The sequence below is a fragment of the Aulonocara sp. 'chitande type north' Nkhata Bay genome, linkage group LG14, assembly GCF_057382095.1.
Source record: "Aulonocara sp. 'chitande type north' Nkhata Bay isolate Kocher_YH1m ecotype deep benthic linkage group LG14, A_spYH_male_GT1.1, whole genome shotgun sequence".
Classification (NCBI taxonomy): Eukaryota; Metazoa; Chordata; class Actinopteri; order Cichliformes; family Cichlidae; genus Aulonocara; species Aulonocara sp. 'chitande type north' Nkhata Bay.
In genome coordinates, this window is record NC_141357.1 from 19,652,590 (window position 1) to 19,675,992 (window position 23,403).

Sequence of the window (23,403 nt, forward strand, 5' to 3'; positions counted from 1 at the left end):
TGGGTAGGGGGAAAGAGATGGATGCAAGAGGGGGGAGAGGAGACGATGAAGGGGCAGGATTGGGGTTATTTAGAAGAAACAGGGGAAATGAGAGAGAGAGAAGGCAATAAAGGATGGAAAGTGGAGATTGTTTTGTCGAGGCTGGATCTGCAGCGAGGTTCATCCAGAGATTTGGGATTATTCCACCAGGTGCATAAAAATGTGCCACAGGATGCATTCTGTTGCTTGGTCACGTAATCTTTCAGCACTGGAGTAATTAGTCATCATGAAAGCTTGTGATTATTCAACATCTACTAGATATTAGAACAGGTTTCCAGAGGTTGTATTGCCTGAGATATTTGACTTTAGGCTATACTGCACGCCAAGTCTAATAAGATGTTTCCAGGGAAATGATGTAAAAACAATTCATGTTTTCTGATATATTTAACAAACCCCTTGATGATCAAACAATATTGGTTTTCAGTGAGTGGGAAGGACGTCTAAGAGCTGTCTGCGGGTTATAAGAACTGAATGGAAGGTTGAGTAGGAGGTAGATAGTAGAGCTGACTAATCCATAATTACAACATCACCATTGGATGTGAGTGGATTTCCTGATTAAAACAACTGCATTACACTGACGTCTGTGCGCATGCACTTTTGTGCTTGTGTGTGCTCCTACAACCTCTACACACTCGCACACTCAGCCTATTGAAAAACTCATGATTAAGTGAAGTCATTCCTCCACAGCCCCACACAGCCTCCTTCAGATAAGAGGCTACAACTACTAGTGGAAAAAAATAAAGGGAAGGGAGGAGGGGTTTGTAGACCTGATGAACATCTGCTCCCATTTTTCTCCCCCTTTTTCACCCCCACCCCACCTCGCCACCCTCCCATTTTCACAATGTAACCCCCTGCATCACTTGCTTGTGTGCGCGTGTTTGTGTGTGTGCATTTGTGATTGTGATTAGAGAGAGCCTTTTGGTTTGCGCACACACACACACACACACACACACACACACACACACACACACACACACACACACACACACACAGAATTACCACACAGTTGGGTTCTACTAAGAGGTCAAAGGTCAGAATCTAAACTTTGACCTCTGACATCACACCCTCCCTCTCTACCTCTCCCATCCGCTGGAATTCACTCATGTGCATACAATTAGGAAGCAAGAGTTAGGAAGCAAGAGAAGAAGGATGGAGAAAGTTTAGTAACAAGATAACAGCACACATGTCTGCACAAACAATGAGTGAGGGTGGAGAGTTCAGATGCAAGTTCTTTGAACTTCTTTGTTTTCAGGGAAAGTAGGAAGGAAAATTAGTCAGCTGTGTTTGTATTTGTATGTACACAAGCAGTACCACTAGCATACAAACTGAGGCATATCATGTGACAGAGGTCTGCAAACAGTGATGTCACAATCTTTGCCCTTTAACTGGTGCACTTTTCAGTGCATTGGGATTTACTAGTTCCAGGCAAAGGAACTTTTATAACCACAATACAATATTACATGTCAGATCTGACTCATGTTAATGTTTTTAACCGCAGTACTGTAGCTGCACTATACCTCCTGTCTCATTATAGTTTTCATTTGTTCTTACAGTTTTATTGTTATTTATTATTATTCCTGTTTTTGCCTTTTGATCTGTGTTGGTTGTCTTTAGAATGAGATCTAAAATGCTGTGTTAATTAATAATATTCAAGTTGTATGAAATAGCAAGACAGAGGTATCTGTGGTGATCTGTTGCACACTTAGTCTCACTCATTCCAAAGTAACTTAACATGAATTGATTTTACTATCACCTTAGTAGCATTAGCTGTGCGCCCTATTACATGTAGAATCTGTAAACTTGTGTGATGATCCCATTGTTTGGAAAGTTGCAGAGACAGGAGGGCAATTTGATATTTACCTACCATAAGCTTGCTGGTGTTTGCTGACGGCTGCAGAAGTAAAGAATAACTGCATACCAGTTATACCAGACTGATAACTGATATTACCCTCAATACTCGCACATTAAATCAGACTGATTATATGGGATGATAATACAAAAGGTCTCAAAAAATCTTTTTAATTATTATAATCTCAAGATTACACCTGTACTCTAATGTGATCCGTAAAGACTCCATACAATAGTGTAGCTTTGTTTTATATGATTTATTTGCCAGAAAAGAAACAAATGATGAAAGTTCGTAGGTTAAGCTATGCCCTTGTGACAGATTGTTCCAGTAACATGAATGAAAAAGTTGTGGAATCTTATATTTCGCAACAGGGTTAGAATTTGTTTATGCAGCTTCTTCTGCTATTTCACCAGAAGGGGGAGATGTTGCACTATTTCCAAGTTGGTGTTGGTGGACTGCAAACTGAGTGCATTAGATTACTTTGGCTAAATCAGTTTCGATATAGAGTATAGAACATGACTCATGTACAATCCATAAGCTGGCAGATGTTATTCCTTATATAATACTTGTTTAAAAGTCTGCATATACTATTTCAATGACTCAAACACGCAGTTTTCTGATAAACACAATGAAAAGGCCATAGCAGGAAACTAAGGCTGCTGAGTTCACACAGAGACTGACAGAAAGGGGAACTTGTACCTGGAAACCCTCCAGACATCAATGTGTGTATGGGTGTGTGTGCATGTGTGTGTGCATGTTACACAGCCCCTATGAACCCAAAGCAAAACAAACAGCTAAATCTTTGTTTCGATAACAGAGGGGTGGTTTATCACTCTGTGTATTTGTCGGTCTAATGTGTAACCAGAAGGAACAGCAGTGAGTTAAAATATGGGTCCATTCAGGAAGCAGTCTTGAGCAGCTTCTCATTTCTTATAATATTTTGCCTCCAAGGAGCCAGGGTTTCTTGTTTAGTTTTTTTCCCCCACAATGGTCTTGAGCAATAGCCAAGCATGAAGAAGAGACTGGGGTATGTTAAATGACACAAGAACTGGATTGAAAGTCTTTGGCAACAGGTCTTACAGATTAATGATTCAGAATCAGAAATTTTTGGTTCAAATTGTTGTTAATACGCACAGAGTAATTTAGAAAAGGGTACATTGGGAAGTGTCTACAGTCATCTATAAAAAACAGTCAAGGCTTTGTCATTGTTTGGGACTGCATTGCAGCGACTGGTGTTGACGATCAAAATTGATGGAATTATAAATGCAGAAACGTACTGTCAGAGTTTGATTCAGAATGCAGTACTGAGTCAAAGAGTCTGAATGGCAACAGCTTAATTTTTCAGCTTGACAAAGATCCCAAGCACACTGCCAATGCAGGAAAAGCATACCTGGATAGAAAAACACACAGTATTGAACAGCATTGGTCATCGATTGGCCTCCCTAGAGTCTGGACCTCAACATTATTGAAGCAGTGTGTGTGACAGAGAACAGAAGATAAGGCCCTCAACATCCAAAGACGAGCTTTAAGTGTCCTTCAAGAAGCGTGGAGAACTATTCCTGAAGACTTAAAGAAATTACAAGAAAGCTGCCTAAGAGAGTTCAGGCTGTGTTGAAGAAAAAAGATAGTGAAAATATTGAATTTGTACAAACTGTATTCCTGCCGTATCTCTATCTACAGGGTGGGCCATTTATATGGATACACCGTAATAACATGGGAATGGTTGGGGATATTAAAGTCCTGTTTGTGCCACATTCGTATATGTGAGGGGGCAAACTCCTCAAGATGGGTGGTGACCATGGTGGCCATTTAGAAATCGGCCATCAACTTTTGTTTTTTCAATAGGAAGAGGGCCATGTGACACATCAAACTTATTGCTAATGTCACAAGAAAAACAATGGTGTGCTTGGTTTCAACGTAATTTGATTCTTTCATGAGTTATTTACAAGTTTCTGACCACTTATAAAATGTGTTCAATGTGCTGCCCATTGTGTTGGATTGTCAATGCAACCCTCTTCTCCCACTCTTCACACACTGATAGCAACACCGTAGGAGAAATGCCAGCACAGGCATCCAGTATCCGTAGTTTCAGGTGCTGCACATCTCGTATCTTCACACCATAGACAATTGCCTTCAGATGACCCCAAAGATAAAAGTCTAAGGGGGTCAGATCGGGAGACCTTGTGGGCCTCCTCGTTGAGATGCTGCAGTAGCTGGAGTTTGTAAGGGTGCCATTTGTGAGTAGCTAATATCCGCCGAAGGGATGTTCGACTAATGCCACTCTCCAGCGACATGCGGCGAGTGCTACGCTGTGGGCGCTTGCTGAATGAAGCTAGGACAGCCACTGATGTTTCTTAATCAGTGACAGTTTTCTTGCGTCCACATTTAGGCAAATCCAACACTGAACCAGTTTCACGAAACTTAGCAAGCAGTTTGCTAACTGTACCATGGGAGATGGGTTGTCTCATAGGGTGTCTTGCATTGAAATCTGCTGCAATGACCCAGTTACTGCATTTACCAGATATCAACATGATTTCGATCCGCTCCTCACGTGTTAACCTCTTCGACATGTCAATGGCTGTGAACAAAGAGAAACTTGTAAATAACTCATGAAAGAATCAAATTACGCTGAAACCAAGCACACCATTGTTTTTCTTGTGACATTACCAATAAGTTTGATGTGTCACATGGCCCTCTTCTTATTGAAAAAACAAAGTTGTATCCAAGATGGCCGATTTCTAAATGCCCACCATGGTCACCACCCATCATGAGGAGTTTGCCCCCTCACATATACTAATGTGGCACAAACAGGACTTTAATATCACCAACCATTCCCATTTTAATATGGTGTATCCATATAAATGGCCCACCCTTTATGTTTGAATGTGTTTCAATAAATCCATGCACCCATGCCAAAGAAAAGAATAAATTAAGGGTGGCTGAAGACTTTTGCACAGTACTGTACAAGCAATGTCATCAAAGATGCGTCCTGAGCCCCCTGAGCGCAGCATCTAAAGCTCCAAATCTACTGACTTTCATCAGATCTTAGTGTAAGAAAGCCATTTTGATGAGACAAAAAAAAGTCAAACTAACATGAACATTGTGTGCTCGACACACAGAGAGGAAGGCGTGGGAGGCGGAAAGGACAGACAAAGGTGAGAAAAACATAAATAGAAAGCAGCAAAGAGAGATCTTCTCATGAAAGTTTTACCATAGGTAATTTCACAGAGTTTTGTCTATTTTTAAAATTCACCTGCATAAAAAAAAATATAGTGCCTTAACATTAATGATAAAAGACTAACAAATGTAACTTGAAAAGTTTGCTGCTCAAATCCTAATGTAGGCCTTAGTGGAAAAATACTTGTGTAAAGTAGCCTTTTCTGAACAATGTACTTTAGCTAAAACCTTAGAAAGGGATTTTGTTGTATGCAAAACACCACGCAGCTGCCAGACAGGAAGAAGACCACTAACGTAAAACAAGTACAGATTGATGTCAGGTGTTTGGGCAATGAAGCACAGCCAAGCCTAGAACGAGCGTCATAAGTGGTGAGAAGTTTTTATTTATTGAAGCTGTTTAAAGAGGAGGACAGATAAAAACACCACTCTGTTGCTAGCCTGCAATGTGAGGCGTTCTTGTTTGCAAAATTCCCTTGCTCTTTGGTTTACTGGTTTTGTGTCAGGACTGGTAAAGACGGGTGAAAAATAAACCCATGTCATCAATACTGGAGTTCTTGTGGCCACCAGAAGACAACGGGAATGTTCAGGGTTTGACGTGCTGTGGGGAAACAGTGTTCATTCCTGTTACATCGGCTTAGCAGAGGTCATGGCCGGAGTTTTTTCCAGGTTAAAATGCCCCCTCCATTCAACATAAACTTTCATTAAAACCATACAACAGTGGCTTTCTTTTGGTTTTACTTGCTATTTGTTTCAGTTTCAGACATGGCCTGATACAGGCACCAAGAATGCCCTTTTAGGGTAAGTAAAAAGATTGGTATGTGTGGTGTGCAAATTTTTGCTAATCAGAGTTGAACAGAACTGACTACTGGAAATAGAGTTTGAAAATGGGCCACAGCACTATACAATTCAAAACTTTATGTTACATCTAAATAGCATTATCGTCATAAGGCTAACTTTGTGTGTTTACACATAGTTGTGTGTGCTTTCCAGTGTTTGACCCAATGTAGACAGAAGTGGGGCAGCAGGTCTTCTGTTAGAATGTGTATTTATTACTCCCTCAGAGCAATTCAGCAGTGTTTTTTACTCCCGTTGCATTCCAGTCTCTTATTCACGTCAGCTGTGGGAGGTTGATGTGAATATATTGTAAGCCTTCTCCTTCTTCTTCTGTGCACCTAAAAGTGTGCCAAAAGATGATGAATACTCGTCTGTATATTCTCACACGTGTTCCCGTCCAACTGTATCCAGGCAACGGCTCATAATATTGATGAGCGTATTTGATCAGAGGCATATTGATGGATCTCAAGCCACATACCAGATGATGTCGTTCACCTTTTTTTTTTTTAACATTTATTTATAGGTTGGTATATCGTAAATTTGGTAGAAATACAGTCCTTTCTGAATGCACCTGCATGCATTCAGGTGTTATTTTCTTTTACTTCCACTTCCTTGTCCTGTCCATCTACTTCTTATTGCTATAAGAGTTGAGCTGTAACTGCATGTCTGCATGTATAATCCTTGTATGTGTTTTTTCGTGATGAGAAGAGTGTCTACCACACTGTTTCCTGTCATAACTTCCCCCTGTAGTTTCCATGTTTTGTACCAGACAGCAAGTCTTTTAATATGTCTTTGAATCATACAGATGATGTTACTTGTTGTTTCAGGATGTTTCAGTGTATTGCTGAAAGCATTTTTAGCATCTTATATGTATTCACATGTAGTTGCTGTACAGAATAAAATGTTTTCATAGTCTTACCTGGATTAATAAAGCAAATACTTGTATTATGATTCACTGATCACACATTTTCATATTCGTTATTCAAAAAATTATTAATCTTTATTAGTTCAGAGATAATTGTAATGGCCTCATCTTAAGCCTTGTTTGTATTTTCCACATCTATGAGTTTGCTCGGGTCTGCTAGGATTTGATTGAGATAAATTTCATTATCAGCTACTGTGAGAGAAGGTCTAGACCATTTGTGGAGAATTCACATTGCAGTCCACCAACTACGCGTGTGTCCCAGGTGGTGAACTTCAAGCAGACTTCAGAAATGTATAACAGGTACAAGCACTCGTTGGTTGGGTCTTCAGCTATCTGTATTTGTGTCTGCAACAGAGTATAATCAAGGCACTAGAGATTAGAGATTATATATCTGTCTTTGATCGAGAATTTTTATATAGCTTGTATTCTCTCAAAGATGGAGTAATGGAGCACTTGATATAATTTACAACTGCAATTCAATTGTTGTTGTATGGGTAGCCTTGAGCTGTTTCTGTGTGATGGTTTTCTTGCTGGTTTCCTAAAGTATTTAATATTGATTATGTGTTGCAAGTTTACATTACATTCTCACGTATAAGCAAAATAATCATCCACACTTGCAATTAGCATTGGTTTTGTCTCCTCTTTGCATTTAAGTTTTGGAACCAACAAAACCTGACCCCACCCGCAATACAAGGTGGGGTCAAAGGTCTTTGGTAGAACCCTCAGACTTTACATGAAAGATGGGCACAGATTCTCGGTCTTAAAAGTTAAGTACAGTGCCATAGACCTGCATTTTCTCTAATAGCCAACAAGGGGCCACAAAGCCTATGAGAAAATGACCCTGCTTCTCACTTACTTTCTGTCTTCAAAGCCGTGTCCACACAGGAAGCATTTTGCAGCAATGTGGTGACCAAAACAAGAGAATCACATGCAAGTTCAAATAAATACAGTTGAAATAACTGCAGACAGGACCCAATATGAAGTCACTGAAATGACTGCCAGTGAGCAGCGCAGAATACTGACTGACATATGAGCTAGCGGTAAATACATTACAGGGTTACCTAGGCAACTGAAGCCTGGAATGTCCACAAGAGACCAAAAGTCAACTTCAAAGTGATGAGCGATGGGAAATGACTTCCTGTGCGGACTCAGCTTTGGTAAACATTATCCTGTTTGTGATCTCAGTTGTTAGTGTTACGTGATATTGAATTCTGCACGATATTCACTTTATAAACTATGGTCCCATTAACAGTAAAATAGATAATTAAGACACAGTGTGAGCGTGGCTAACTTGTGATTGACAGGTCCCCACCATATGAGTACGCAGTGCTCTTGGTTTCTCATCAAAACCACATAAAGTCTGAAGCTTAAAAATTAGACTCCACAAACAAATGAGTGATATTATATTAGGTATGTTAACCAGCTTTTATTCACAGTCTATGAATGGGTCACTAAAACACTGAAACACAATGGAAGCCTTTTCAAAAGGCTGCTGTTTCTTTTCTATTTGCACCTAAAAGTTGCATCTCAGCATTACATAAAAATAGTAATCATGGATACATCAGCTCAAGGTGACTAGTATATGTGTGTGCTGGGTGTGCTGTGGTAGAGACATTAGGATGTCACTGCATCTTCTGGAAGAACTATTGAGAAAGAACATTGTTTTCTGTTACTGACCAGAGCCAGTTAGCATGTATTTGCACTGCTAGCTAAGCACTTGACGCAAAGCGTCATCTAGTCTCCTGCTTCCTCTTTTTGACAGCCGTCACCAAATTAAACATACCTCATGAAATTAGTCACTTCCCTAAAGTTTAACTCCATCTGTATGTCTGCATGTAACTTGTGCCTACTTCCCAATTTGAACAGTAGCAGTTAAAAACAAGACTTGGTCCACTCCCGTACCGGCATTTTTTTGCTGCATCAAGTCTGTAATTTTTTTAACCGTAGGATGGGAGGAGGCTGTGAGGAGAACTCTAATCTGTACACCTGAAAGCAGTAATTGTGAGACAAAGAGGTGCTAATTTTTGTTTTTCAACACAAGACATAATTATTATTGGGCTGATGAACTGTAATGAAGAAGAACACAGTTGTGTATAATTTTTATTATTGGACTTTACTTTGCATAAGTCACAGTTCAAACTAATCCTCCTTTTATTTTATGCCGGGTCTTGGTGCACTTTTACCTGATAATTTTCTTGTTAACTGCCTCTTATTAACACAAGGTTTATGCAACTTCTGGGTGGTGCTGTTGTGTCTGAGATGACCATATGAAGGCTATCAACTCTCAGTGACATCATACAGAGCCAAAATGAGAAAACAGTCTAAAGCAGTCTGAAGCCTGTGCTTTTGGGTTATAAGAATATGACTCCTTTGCTATGTTTAATATAAACATTAACCACTGCAGCAACGTGTACATAACAGAAAATCAGGAAAAGCATAATAAATCCCCTTTAGCTATATATGAATCAAATTGTGGCAATCTTATGACTGACAGTCCAAGCTTAGGTCAAAATGAGAACACTTGGGTCAGACACTCATAACACTCATCCTTTTGTGGTTTTCTTGCATAGATGTCCATTATGCACACTATTCATTTCTTTTGTTTCTTTCCTGTCTTTTTTCTTCCTCCTTTTCTCTCTTCTCTTTTTCCATGATGCTTATTTTTATAAGAAGGAATTCTGCTGGTCTCGGCACTGCTAGTGTCACCATGGTATGTATTCCTAGGAGGCCAGCCAAGCCTAAACACACATATGCAATATCCATTCCTTTCCTTTTAATAACCAAACTCCTCACACACAGCTAACACCCAGGGAAACACACACACGTGCACGCACATACACGCACACACCCACCTAGCTAACCACTCAATTTTCTGCCCACCTGTTTAAACATAGCAGTGTGTATATGTATATGTGCGTACGTGTGCAAGTGCTTCCTCATAAAGAGGCCTATTGTCCTCCTGGCTGTAATGTGTGCGCTGTGTCATGAATTGGCTCTGCATCCACAAAGACCACTGCTGATTTTAGCTTAAAACTAAAACATACGACCTAAAATAACACGGCCACTCACAAGAAGCAGCTGACCTTTAATGCTACTACCTCAGCATCGTGGCTTTAAGGGTCAGGATGTAAATCACAATGTTTTGTAAGTGAAAAATGAGAATACTACTTAGAAATGAGTTTACATTTTGAGGTTGTTATTACTACTATTATTATTATTTTAAACGAGAATATTTTATATATTTCTGTAATGCCGGTAAATGAGACCTGCGTTTTAATTTTAAACAAATCCTTTAAAAAGTCACATTATTTGATTCATGCATTCATTCATTATCTTCTTTTTATAGTTTTATTTTTCTAACCCCATCGAGTCAAACGCACAAACCCCTCTTTTATTGCTGTTTGTTGTTACAAAGTGGTAGAATTGTGATATGAACAATACTTTATTTGGATCCTTTGCTTCAGCACTAATGAATGAAAATTCTTCAGCCTGCTGAAGACAGCATTCTGAGAAAACAGACTAAAAAATGAACAGCCACAATAAGTCATTATGACTGTACAAAATCATCATCATGTCATCATGATTCTGTGCAGTTAGTATGGTGAACATGTTAGCAAAAGGTATTTTGTTTGGCCATCTGGCAGACACTTGGAAACACCTAACACCACCTGACAAACTGAATTTAATTTTAAACATTTCTTTTCTAACTATGCGTGATGGAGCAAAAGTCTTCCCTCACCCCTCACCAAAGAGGGTGGTGCTAAATCTTTGACTATTTATAAATGGAACTAAAAATAGTTATTTACAAAAAAGACTTCTGAAGTATAGTATTGACTAAATGTCAAAATGTTGTTGTAAGTGCAGTGTACTTGGCTGTGGTGAGTTGAGGGGGTGGGGGGTGGGGCATGTGAAGAAGGGCATCTGAAGCTGTGGTGGAAAAAATGTCATTGAGCAACCTTTTATTTATTGTACATAAAGCCACATGAATACCACCCTCTGCACAACTCATGCTACAGCAGCACTAAAGAAAACTGGCTGGACAATTGAATTTGCGAATCTGTTTCTTTGGATATGTCTTTTGTCCTTTTTAGGAGGAAGAAACCTCTTAAAAATGACACATAACTGTGTTCTTAAAAAGGAACCTCTTTCTAGTGCCCGTCAGTATAGTTGCTGTATCATTCTCAATGAACTGAAGGCTTTTCAGAGAGGTTTTTTTTAACATCCTGATAATAATGAATTACAATACACAATTCATTTCAGTTCAGTTGTATTTATATATTGTCAAATCATTACAAGAGTTGCCTCAAGGGTCTTACAAATAAAGGCCCTACAGTAGAGAAAAGACTCCTACAATCAAATGAGTTAGAGGGGGGAGACAGTAAAAAAAAAAAAAAGACAGACTGTGTAAGAGAGCCAGAGTGTAATAATAGCTAATGACTAAAAAAAGTGGCATATGAATACACAGAAAGTGTGAAAAGAGGTGAATGAGGAAGTGCACCATGGGAAACCCCAGCTAGGCCTATTGCAGTGTAACAAAGGGAGGGTTCAAAGTAGGATTGCAAGTAGAGGGTTTCTGTCTTAAAGAGACGTTAATATGATAAAAATATGGTCTCTCTCTCTGGTCCCTGTCAGTATTCTTGCTGTAGCATTCTGAATCAACTGAAGGGATTTCAGGGAGTTTTTAGAACAACCTGATAATTAATTACAATAGTCGACCTAGAAGTAATAAAAACACGAACTAGTTTGAGATCACAAACATTACTTTGAAACGGGATGTTTCTAATTTTAGAGATATTCAAAAAAGCAGTTCTACATATTTGTGTAATATGCACACTGAGTGAGATATCGTGGTCAAAAAGGACTCACAGTGTTCCTGGTTGCCAAGATAATGCTACCCTGAGTAAGTATCTTGTTACACCACATTTCTAAGATTTTTTGGGCCAGTCACCTCAGTTTTATCTGAATATAGAAATAGAAATTTAGTAGTCTTCCATGTCTTTATGTCTTTTCATAATTGGTAATTAGTTGGTGTATGTCATCTAGCTTCATGGATAAATAAAGCTGGGCATCATCTGCATAGCAATGAAAATGTATCCCAGACCTTGTAAGTGCGCATGCGCCATTAGCGTGCTGCCTGCTGTAGCCCTAATTTCCTTCGGGATTAATAAAGTATTCTGATTCTGATTAAAGAAAGTATGGATAATGTAAATAGAATTGGTCCCACCAGAGAGCCTTGTGAAACTTTATGATTAATGTTAGTGTGTGAAGAAGACTCCCCTTTTACATGAAGAAATTGGACTCTGTTAAATAGGTATGAATCAAACCACTGCACCACAGTGCTGTTTGTTTGTTATTCTGTGTCTCATGTGATGCTCAATGTTTCTTTTTAATTGCCCCCTTGGGAAACAATAAAGTGGCTTGTTCTAATTTCTGTACTAAAATATCATGGGAAGTTTAACAGTAAATACATAGAGATGAGACTGTCCAAGGCCATAAAAAGATCTTTTTTTAGCCTTCACTTGTGCACTTTCTTTACGGTGATGAATTCTGACTGAAATGCTTCAAATAAACCATTCCTCTGCAGATAATTAATTAGCTATTTTACAGCTACCCTTTTAAGAAATTTTGAGATAAAAGAAAGGTTGAACATTGGTCTATACAGTAATAATAATATTTATAGTTGCTGCGCATAATGGCATGCTAATGGGATGATTTTGAATGATTTTCTCTCTAATGGTGAAATTTTTATTTGTGGCTGGGTTCAATAAAACCCTGATTCTTTCTCAACCTGGCTACAGAGCTGAAAATAAACAAATAGTAAGAAGTCCTAGCTTTAAGGAGGGTAAATATACCACAAAAAAGTATTTTTCCAGGCTAAATGAAGGTTTTCTAAATTACTGACACCATAACTCATCCTATGAGTTATCTGCTTCAAGGTACACATTTGTGAGTTATATCAGGGAGTCAAACACATTTGACTCAAGGTTTTCTTTTTCAGAGAAGACACAGCAACCAGGCTTGTACACAGTGAGGATGTAAGCCTGTCTGTGAGTAGAGTTTAGGCAGCTTCTCTACACTGTGGTGGAGACCAGCTACCAATGCTTTGCAATGTGGTGGCACATGGCCCTGAAGGTAACAGTGGAGGAATTACATCTTTGAACTTACAGCACTTTTAGAAAGACATCTACTGTATTGAAATGTATTCCTCATTCCCATGCAGCTCATTAATTTAAAATGAATTGTTATTTAGATGTGATCAGACAAAAGAAATTCTACAGCTGTGTCACTGTACATGTTTGCTGTGTTTAGCCTTGTTGTAACAAATAATTCCCCATATTTTGGAATTAATAAAGGAGATCTCATCTTATAAAGCTGTAAAACAATAGGATCATCATAACATTTATAATGTCAATATATGCTAATAGGATTTATAACTGACTGTAACATGATATCCTTGATGGGACCCATTTTCAAACTTTAGCTACAAAAGTTGTTGGGGGTAATCAAATAAAAAAAACTTAGATTTATGCTATTTGAGCTGATTGTGTCTCTGCTCCTCTTTATTTGACAGAGGATACCTAAAATCACAAGCTGAAATACTTCTATATTATATTTACTAGTTGAAAACCCACAAAAATAAAAATGAAACTATATCTATTCTTTTGACTGTCAGAAAATTGTGGTTTAATTCAAGATGATTGCTATTTGGTACACCAGCTTTAAAGACTGGAATCTATTGTGAACTGTTGTTGGGTTAGAGATAAAAGTGCATCTTTTGCTCTGTTTGGGTTGATACATGACATTTTTAAGTCACTATTAGCCTTACTAGACTTAGCAAATGTGTTTTGTACACTGATTTAGCCTATAATGTATAATTATCATACTAATTCAAATACAAATCACTCACATGTGACATAAACTAGTCTAAAAGCAAAGTAAACCTCTTTTCAGCCAGTGTTTAAAGTGTTAAGCCATTTGGCCTTTCACATAGAAAGCTGTTTTTATCCTCATGTGCAGGTCACACATCTGTCCTTAATAAACTCACCGACTCAGTGATAATTTCTTTTCATACCATAATAAGAAAGAACATAAAAACAGGAAGTGTGAAGTCTAAAAGGAGAAGCACATACTGAGTGTGATCATGAACAGGAAGCGTGCAGAGAATATGTATGGGCTGGCCTGTTGTGAAAGATCTGCTTTAATAACACAAACAGATGTGAAACTGTCTGAAGGGACTTTCTTCTTATGCCCAACACCCCGATGCAACAGATCAGACCAGGCTACAGAGTCTATACAAGGGCTGACCGTTCTCACACAAGAATATAAACCTAACTAACTAAAATAGATTTATTACACTTACTCACATGTGCGTCATATTCTGGGCCCTGAAATCATGCTCAAACTGACAGCTGGTCCTCTGGGGTAGGGGGAAGGCATTCCAGGAGCAGCACACATGACTGACGAAGAAATGTGGAAAAATGGGAAGTGAAAACTCTGTATATGTATACATAAATAAAGAACAACAAACAAGCTCATTGAGACAAAGATTTTGTCTGATACGATACACAGACACACACACTCACACTTGTTTTCATATCTTAGTGAAGACATCTAATTGACATAATGCTGACAATCAGAAATGAATGCATAACCCTAACCCTTCCATCTAAAGGCGCGCTTGTGTCAAAGTCAGCTGAAATGATTTGTGTAAGCAAGGTTTATTTGTGCACTGTTCATGACTTGATGGACCAGTTCTGTTTAACTTCTGTATAAATCATATCCATGGAGATGGCCACCTTCCAGGTTGTTATTCTGGGTTTTCATTCTTGTGACACAACCCAAAGTAGCCATTTCTGCTTTTCAGATCATTTTGTACAAACTCATCTAGATTCACTTCTTGTTCTATGAAATAGAAAAGTTTCATAGGTTAGGATCACAACAAGTATTTTTGCTGGATGAAAAACCATTTCTTTTACCACTCCTAAACTAGAAAAAAATGATAGGGATCCATAGATATTTCTGCATTAAATTTCGAATAACACTTCACTAATCAGTCAATTTTCCTTTGAGACCTTGTTGAGTGAGATTTTCAAGACACATTCAAGAATGAATAAATAAATGCTCTTCCTGTAAATTGTAAATTGAATATGTTGGATGCCTTTAGGGCTAAATCAAACCGGCTGGTGAAAGTAAAACTTGAGAGAGGAAGAGGGGAGTGAAAAGAAAAGAGAAGTGGCTGTGAGGGCTGTGAAGGGAGAGTTCAGGGAATTTTTCTGCCTTACCAACTCCTCTCCCCCTTCTTCCCTTACAGTCTCCACCCCCTGTTCCCTCTGTCTGCGTCAAAGGATTGAAGACAGAAGAGTAGAGAGCAGGAGGAGGGGTGGATTGAGGTCTTTAGCAGAGGAATGTAGCAGTGAGAGAGAAGATGGCTATAAAAGGACAACACTTCCTGCACTGCTGTGATGTCACTACTAAGATATTTCCTCCTTCCTTTGCCTCCAAATCTGACATACGGATGCTGCTATTTCACCTTAATTTCTCTGAATTTCTCCAGTTCTCCTTCCTGCTAAATTCCAAACTATGGAGTTTGGATTTGTTAGAATTATTTTCCAAAACTAACATAAGCAGGAATGTTTATTTTACATGCAATGTGAGCAAATTAATTCCTATGCACGAGGCCTGGGAATGTACATTTAGTCTACAATTTCACATCCATGGTTCATAAACTATACTATATTTTGTTTTCTTGGCACACACATCTGGATCTGTCATTTAAACATTAATTTACCAAGTAATTGGTTGTGCTCTTTAAGTACATAAGAGCTTCATTATTTTCTTTGTTATGGATTTGGTGAGCTGGATAAATTTTTTTAAAGCTCATTAGTATTTCAGAAAAGTGACAGTGATGATTGAGGGAAATAAACATGTAATTAGGTCTTTGTAAATAAAGTCTTGTAATCATTGTGGGCTATTTAAATTGGCAGCGTATTGAACTTTAGATTATAATGAGTTTTTAATAATATGTGAAGCTAGTTGTGCTCAGCATTCATCTATGTAAAGAGTCAGGCTGTGATTTTTAAAAAGCACATCATCGACATAGCAGCTCATGCACCTTCCTGAATACGACTAACTACATTTGAAATTACTAGATGCTTTTTTTCAGTGCTTTTTCAAGTCTTTGGTGTTCCAGATGACTTCTACCTAGTATTGCACTATTTTAATCTATTTAATCTTTTCAGGTCTCCCCCTTCAAATTGCACGTGAAAGTGAATCATAGCGATGATTCAACAAAGGTTGACTCCTCACGCTTCTGTGCAAGGATCAGCACCACTGTGAGCACAGGATGTTTAACAGTAGAGGGCAGTAATATAGCATTAAAGTGGACTGAAATATTGTTCAACAATACAAGTAGGATAACAAAATGTGTGACCTTGTCTATATAGATTTTGATAAACCAGCTATTTTACTGTATGTTTCTGGTGAACTTCAGTTGCTTCAATATTATTGCTTCAACGATTAAATGCTGGAAACTATAAGGGGGAGTGCCTTTAAAAACATCAAATAAGTGTTTTTAAAGTGTTTTAATGCACGTTAACCCCTTCGGGCTTTATCTTTTCCAAGAAGGAAAAAACAAGGCAGTGTTTAGTGACCTCGTTGGTAAAGTAGAAGTTACATAACGTACTCCGTCACGCTCTGAATGGTTGACGAAGGCTTGAGGTTGAAATATTACTCAACTACAATGCTTAATCTGCATGTTGTGACAGACAGATAGGGAGGGAAGAGGCCGTTTTTTTCAAAGCTATTAGTAAATTACAATCATACTCAACTTGAGTTTACTTACTGAAACATGCAGAGACTCATACTAGCATACTAGCAATTACTATATATGTGTCACAGTGAGCTTTATATATTTACTAGGTATGTGTGGTTTTTTTTATTTTTATTTTTATTTTTTTTAAAGGGATGCCAAATGCTGTCATTTTTCTGTAAAGCAAATTTACCTTGCCTTTGAGTATAAATAAAGTTACCTTGAACCTTGAACATTTTGATGGTAGAAATTTTACTTCATTTTATTTCCAGACAGTTTGGTCAAAAAGGATTTGATTGCCAAAGGTTGCAAAGTTCCTACCAAACTGGTTGAAGTTGAAAACAGGCTACTGAAAGAGCCTCTTTAATACATGTAATAAAAGCAAATTCAAGTTCTTTTAGTTTTACAACTTTAGTCCCTGAAGTTTCACCTTGAACTGAAGTTAACTATTAAAATGATTTATAAAGCTCATACTGAGTGATACCTTTGGAACCAAGTTTTTGTATCATTGACTTTACTATCAGTCTGCTTGTGTTTATGATGAGAATGAAAGGCTGTTTTGACCTTTTGAAACTATTGCTCAAGTGTCTTGGGATACGATTATCTCAGTTATGGTTTTACCTTTAGACTGTATTGCATACAATTGCTTTGATAGACCTTGCTTCAGTGTGTATGTGTGTGTGTGTCTGTGTGTTCCTCTATGCATGCGTACGTGCCTTACGTGTATAGTGCTCAGAATCAGGTGACTTGGGTAAGGTCAGTTTTGACAGTAACAGCCATGGTTGATCAATAACTATTTCACAGAAAGCAGTGGTTATGTTAGCCGTGTGTGTGTTGCAGTTCAAATGACTGTAACAGGCTTAAAGACATCGTGAAACGAAGAGTCAAACAAACACAGAAGAAATAATTGAACGGATTAATTACTATGACTTAAAATGCTTCCAGGAAAAGTACACTTCGCTGCACATGTGAGCTATTAGAAATTACTTAACCACAATGGCCAGCTTCTCTGTATTTTCATATATTTTCACAGAAAATTATGTTAATAATAAATTAAACAGTTTTTTCGTCTTCATTATTTGGTCTCATAAGAACACGTTAATGGACTTTAACCAGTCTGGCCTTATAGAACAGGCTGTGAAATTGTGAGCACACAAACACCCACTCATTCCTGCTTTTTTGGCTTACTGTTTACACTTTGTGGTCATTGTCCATCACCATAGCAACACATCCTGCTATTGATCAGAAGGGGAACAAAGTTGGAAGGCACAAGGCTATGAGGTTCACTTGGAGTCTGAAATCCAGCCCTTAAAGAATCTAAAGAATTGACAAAAAAATGGAGCTTCAGTCATAAATTAGATTTTATTGTTTGAACATAAAGGGTGTGGGTTAGGATCATAGCAGAGCTATCTTAGGGATAGGTGTGCCATACGTTTTTCACTCATGATTTCCTAAGGTTGCGGTGTTTTGTTCAGATTAGTGAAGTTTGCAAATGTGGATGAAGTTTACTCACTTTTATTCAGGAAATGTCAACACAAGCAACGCATCTGTCACTCTGTTAATATTGGGAGTATCATGTGTATCGACACTATATAACCACATGACACCGTGATGTGGTTACATGTAACTCTGGTTACTAAATGATCTTGGTTATTTGTAGTATGTAGGAGACGGACAGCAAACAAGTTGCCTAAACTCTTTTTATTATAGCTTTTCAAGTCATTCGAGTGTCACTATCATATAATCCTGTGGCTGGGATAAACATGTATGGTCACCACAAACAAACCTCACCAGAATTTTTGTGGAAGCAGATGGAGAGCAATGACAGTGTTACCAGTAATACGAGTTAGTAGGAAGAAGTGTCTCCAAAACTGATTTCTTAAGCTCTTAACTTGGAGGGGGAATTGAACCATCCCACATTTCTTGGAAATCCTGATTCAAAAGATCTCAAATCAAATGGGAAAAATTCCCACATCGTATTTATCTCAACAAGCTGCAAAACTGTAATCAGATACATCAATGATTTGTTGTTTTTATTGTCCTAATCTCGTTAATGTGTCGGACAATTTCACACTTATCTCCCACAAGTGCTTCTTCTGTGTGTGTTCTCAGATATTCTGGGTGTTACTGTAAGGAGGACTTTTATTATTCCAGATCCCAATCTTGCTAGACAGTGTACACTTCTTTGACAGTATGAGGGCGGGGGCAGTTTGCGCAACAGTCTCAAGGGGAATGTAACATGGAAATTGCAACAGAGTGTTTTAACAAACGCCTCCTTAACTCGTAAATGCGCCTTACAGAAAGTGACGACAGAAAAAAGATCATTTTTTTTCTTCCATGAGATTTCCCACTGCTCAGTTTTCGATAAATGCTTTTTTGATATGTAAAAAGCAATTCTCCATTTGCTTTGAACAGTTACACTAAAAGCAATACCCTAATATCCAAAATTCAATTTAATGCACTGCTGCAAAGAGCTGCCAAAACATTGCAGGTTTTACCTGGAAATAAAAAGCTGCGTGATAGTGCGTATAAACACGGTAATCTAAATACCTGACTGTATACACAACAAAGATGTATGGCACAAAACAGAATCGGGAGAGAAAAAGTGGAGGACAAAAGGTCAAGGTTCCATATTCAGGAGACTAGTTATTATTTAGCTGTAATGCAGCAGAATGTATATTTAAGTATAACATGTATAGGCTTTAGCGCATTCAAAATCTCGATCTCATTTCAAATAATGTAGAAAAAAATCCTCAAAAAGTATTTGTGATTCGGGTTCAGAGGTTCAGCAGATTACTGGAAAGGTGAATTTCCCTCCATTTCTTAAAATCTGGTGCTACTGAAAACACAGGATTTCCTACCAACACACGTAGAAGTCAAAGTAGTGGTGTTTTAACCTCTGGGTGGTCTTGGGTCGATTTGTGCCATTTTTCATTGTTCGTATACACGCCATTCGCACTGTGTTGAATGGAATATAGCGAAAGTCTGCAAAAAAAAGTTTGGTCACATTTACTATTAAAATTCCAGTATGACTTCCGGAAATTAGCTTCAGTGGCTAAGCTACAGACAAACTTACACTATTGGTCTTAGTGGTCGATTTGTGCCCCATTGAAACCCATTATAAACGCTATTTTTCACTGCAGATTAATTACGGTTAAAGGGATCGTGATCGTTCCACCTTCAGTCTTTGTGGGGAGCTTGCCAGCAGCTGGCCGCCTGGGGGGCTTTTTATGCTCCTGCGAAAAAAAAATAAAAGTGGATCGAAATACATGTTGGTGCTAACCCTAACCCTAACCCTTAAAACAACGAAACTATAATTAAAACTTTGTATGAATATTTCAGGGAGAAGTAGTTTTAACAGACTGGCTAATTTAAAGTGGAAAAAAATATTAATATATAATCTTTTTATAGCACTTTTTATGGCGTGGTTGATTTGTGGCTCTAAGACCAATAGTGTATGCATTTTTCTAGGACCCCCCAGAGGTTAATAATGGTTGCTTCCATTTAAGGGGAAGCCCAGCTCCAATGTGTCTAACTGAAACACTTAACAGAACTAGGCCTTCATCGGTACACATCTTCTTTCCTTGCTGTAACTACAGGAAGTTCCTGAACTCCGCATGTGAATGCATAAGCTGTAAATAACACGAGTCCAAAACATCAGCGTACAATCATTTCTTTATTGAGAATTTTTTTTTAAAATGTATTTTTCTTATTTTCAGGCAATCAAAAATATAAGATTATCTTTTCTACTTTGCTTTTTCTCACATTTGCATTTCACAAACAGTGAAGTTTTTTTTCCATAAATAAAGTACAAAATACAATTTTCTCTAAATGCAAATAAATATCATAATAAATATATCAGTTTAAGTTAAACAACACAAGGTAACCAATACCCAAAAGGAATACTGCGGTGTTCCCTGAACCAGGCTGTCAAACACAAGGGGGGAAATAAAAGATAGTGTGCAATTTACAAAGTAGCAAATATTACAGAATGTTTTACAGAATCAAATGTTATTAAGTGTATATATTCAGATTTGAATTCACTGACATACCTTATTTGTATTAGAGCACTTTGATCTTTGTGCATTCTGCAAGTTGTATTTGCTTCCACGTCTACAAAACGACAGACACACACATACACTCTCACATGCATATTCTGTACAAGGCCCACACGCGCACACACGTCCACACACAGACAGAGTGAAGAACGAAGCTTTGGTTGAATGCTACTGAGAGATTTGACAGGTTCTCCCTTTAGAATTAGCTGTAAAGTGCATATCACAGACACATGTCAGGTCTCACTGGTAAAGGCTACTGAATCAAACATACTGTTTGTGGCACAGAGCATAAATAGCCTATTAGGTAGGGAAAATATTCAAGGCACAGGAATCACTGATTATCACCAAAGCTATTTTGATCACTACCAACATTCACCGGTAATGTCAAGACCTGCAGATGAGTTAATTTTGACGGAAGACCGCATATATAGGTCTTATAAGCTACATGTTATGTATAAAAATAGATTGATAACATTTGGGTACTTAAATCATCTCAGTATGTGTAGTTAGTCTAAGATGAGCTCAACTTTACACACATAAATTAAGAACTTTAAGTGTTATTGTCGACTTGTTCTGAACCGTTCTGGTGCTGATGAAAGTCCAGATAGACAGAAAAGTTAAAAAGAAAGTCATTTATCTTTTGTTATTTCCCTTTGGATCCATTTAGTCAGACAGGGATAGGCGTTCAAACACAGTGAGCCTCTTGGTGGCTGAGCCATCAAAGGTCGGAGACTCGGTTCCACTGGAACTGCTGCTGCTGTAGGACTCCTCCAGGGAGTCCTCAGAGGAGAAACGCTGCAGTGAAGGCTTTACGAATGTTCCAGCAGCTGGAAACAGCATACTGCTGTCCTGGTGCTGCCCGTCCTTCACGTTGGTGAAGACACTGCTGTTGTTGCTACTGAAATTATTTCCATGACCACACACGCAACGTGAGACCTGTGGCTCCAAGATGAGAGGAATGTTATGGATGTCTCCAGCGCTCATACGGGTTTGCTGGCTGCCAAACGGGAATGCTGCTGCCTCACGCTGCACAGAGTCAAACACTGGGGAGAGAAGGTCAGCAGGAGGTGGAGAAACAGAGGGAGCACGGCTGAAACCCTGGTTAGGATCACCGAAGACCGAGGCGAATGATGGAGGGGAGGAGCTGCGAGAAGAGCCCAGAAACCCAGCGAAGCTGACACTCTGGCGGAGCTGGTGCCGTGGATTGTGAACACTGGGTGTTGTGGTAGTTTGCTGCCGCTGGAATTTGGCAGACAGTAACGGACCATCGCTGATTTTCTCCTCATGGATGAAGTGGCAGCGTGAACCATAGGGGCAGTAGCCAAAGTTATAGAAGGTTCTGCAGGGCTCTGTCTTGTATTTGGGGTGGCGGTACAGTCCTCTTAGTTCTGCCTCACCATGGGCAAACTGGCATTTGCTGCCATACTTGCAGCTGCCAGTCTCCTGGAAGCCACGGCACAGCTCAGTTTTGTAACGGTTAGAGGACACCATTGGTGGGGTCTGGGCAGAAACAGTAGATGAGGGAGGGAAGCCTGGTGGGGGAGGCACAGTAGTAGCAGTAGGGCCTGAGGGAAACAGCTCTGAGTTCTTCAGCTGTCCAAACGAAGAGAGAAGGCTGCTGCTGGATTCAGTTAGACTCATGGAGCGATCGGGACGGAAAGGTAGCTGTTTCTTTGTGGAGACAGGGGCCGGGCCCCAGATGGTTGGCCAGAGAGAGCTGCCAGTGTCGTCATTATTAACATGCTCAGTGCTCATGTTGAGGCTCAGAGAGCCAGGAGGGGAAGGGGTGAAAAAGGGGGCAGACCGATGGCTCTGCCCTGAGACTTCGTTCAAGGCCAGGTTGATCAAGTTCTGTAACAGACAGAGGAGACTGTTAGAATCCAAAACAATATATGTCTAATATTAATGAAATGCTGAACATTTTCAAAGTCTTTCTATAAAGCTTTATTTAGGATATTGGGTTACATAAATGCCAAACAAATAATAACAACAACAATAACAATAATGTAGCCAAATTAAATTGAGATTAACTGAAATAATATAAATGAATAAAATCATAGTTTGTGATTTTCCATTAGTTTACTGATACAGGAAGATTAAACTAGGGCACACAACCAACTGAGCAGCTGACCGTCTTAGTCACCTCATTATGTCTTAAATCACAAAGTGAGGAGACCCTCTGTCATTTCAAAAGGTGTTCGCATCAAAACACCTTTTCAAAGTGTTACAGTCAGAGCGCCTAAGCCACGCCACCCACCAACTAGAAAAAGGGTTTTTCAAAACAAAAACAAAACACTGAAGTAGTTTGACTCACCTTTGTTAAGATATCGTCGAGCATTTCGGACATCCTTTTGGCAACAAGTTAAGGACTCGGGTCTGAACTCCAGTTGACTGTTGGATATATGTCCAGTCTTAAAAGTTAATGGTCGAGCCTCTCCTTTTAAGTCTATTTAAAAGCCCCTCCTATACTGGGAGGAGTTTCCATTCCCCCTTCCGGGATGACGCTGCTGCTGCCTCAAGTTTCATATGAGCTAAGAGATGGGCGGGACTTAAACGGTAGAAGAGAGAGAGAGAGGAAGAGAAGAAAGAAAACAGTGTATTTTTAACTAGTTGCGTGAAATGTGTCAGTTTCGTAGGCAAGGGGGCCTATTTACATAGCTCTCATACCCACTCCAAACCTAGAACGGCGCACACTTGTTTTGCTGTTTTTGCT

At 38.8% G+C, this 23,403-nt stretch overlaps 2 protein-coding genes across 2 annotated transcripts in view; one reads left to right on the forward strand and one right to left on the reverse strand.

The window, feature by feature from the left end:
* trappc6bl (trafficking protein particle complex subunit 6B, like) overlaps positions 1-16,903 on the forward strand; it is a 33,313-nt gene extending 16,410 nt beyond the window's left edge. The window contains exon 8 of the transcript XR_015124668.1: positions 15,136-16,903. The gene's annotated coding sequence lies outside the window, so the exon portion shown is untranslated. The remainder of the gene's footprint in view (positions 1-15,135) is intronic.
* Positions 16,904-20,295: 3,392 nt separating this feature from the next.
* LOC147314475 (mRNA decay activator protein ZFP36L1) lies at positions 20,296-23,108 on the reverse strand. Its single transcript, XM_086261429.1, has 2 exons — positions 23,005-23,108; positions 20,296-22,541 (listed from the first exon to the last, which is right to left on the reverse strand). Exons 1-2 carry the CDS (start codon positions 23,035-23,037, stop codon positions 21,354-21,356), a joined length of 1,221 nt encoding a protein of 406 aa, XP_086117555.1. The 5' UTR covers positions 23,038-23,108; the 3' UTR covers positions 20,296-21,353.
* Between the last annotated feature and the right edge of the window lie 295 nt (positions 23,109-23,403).

Coding starts and splice junctions, on each gene's coding strand:
- LOC147314475 (XM_086261429.1), bottom strand. CDS start 23,037: ATGTCCGAAATGCTCGACGATATCTTAACAAAG. Junction 22,542..23,004: donor TCGACGATATCTTAACAAAG/GTGAGTCAAACT, acceptor TGTCTGTTACAG/AACTTGATCAACCTGGCCTT.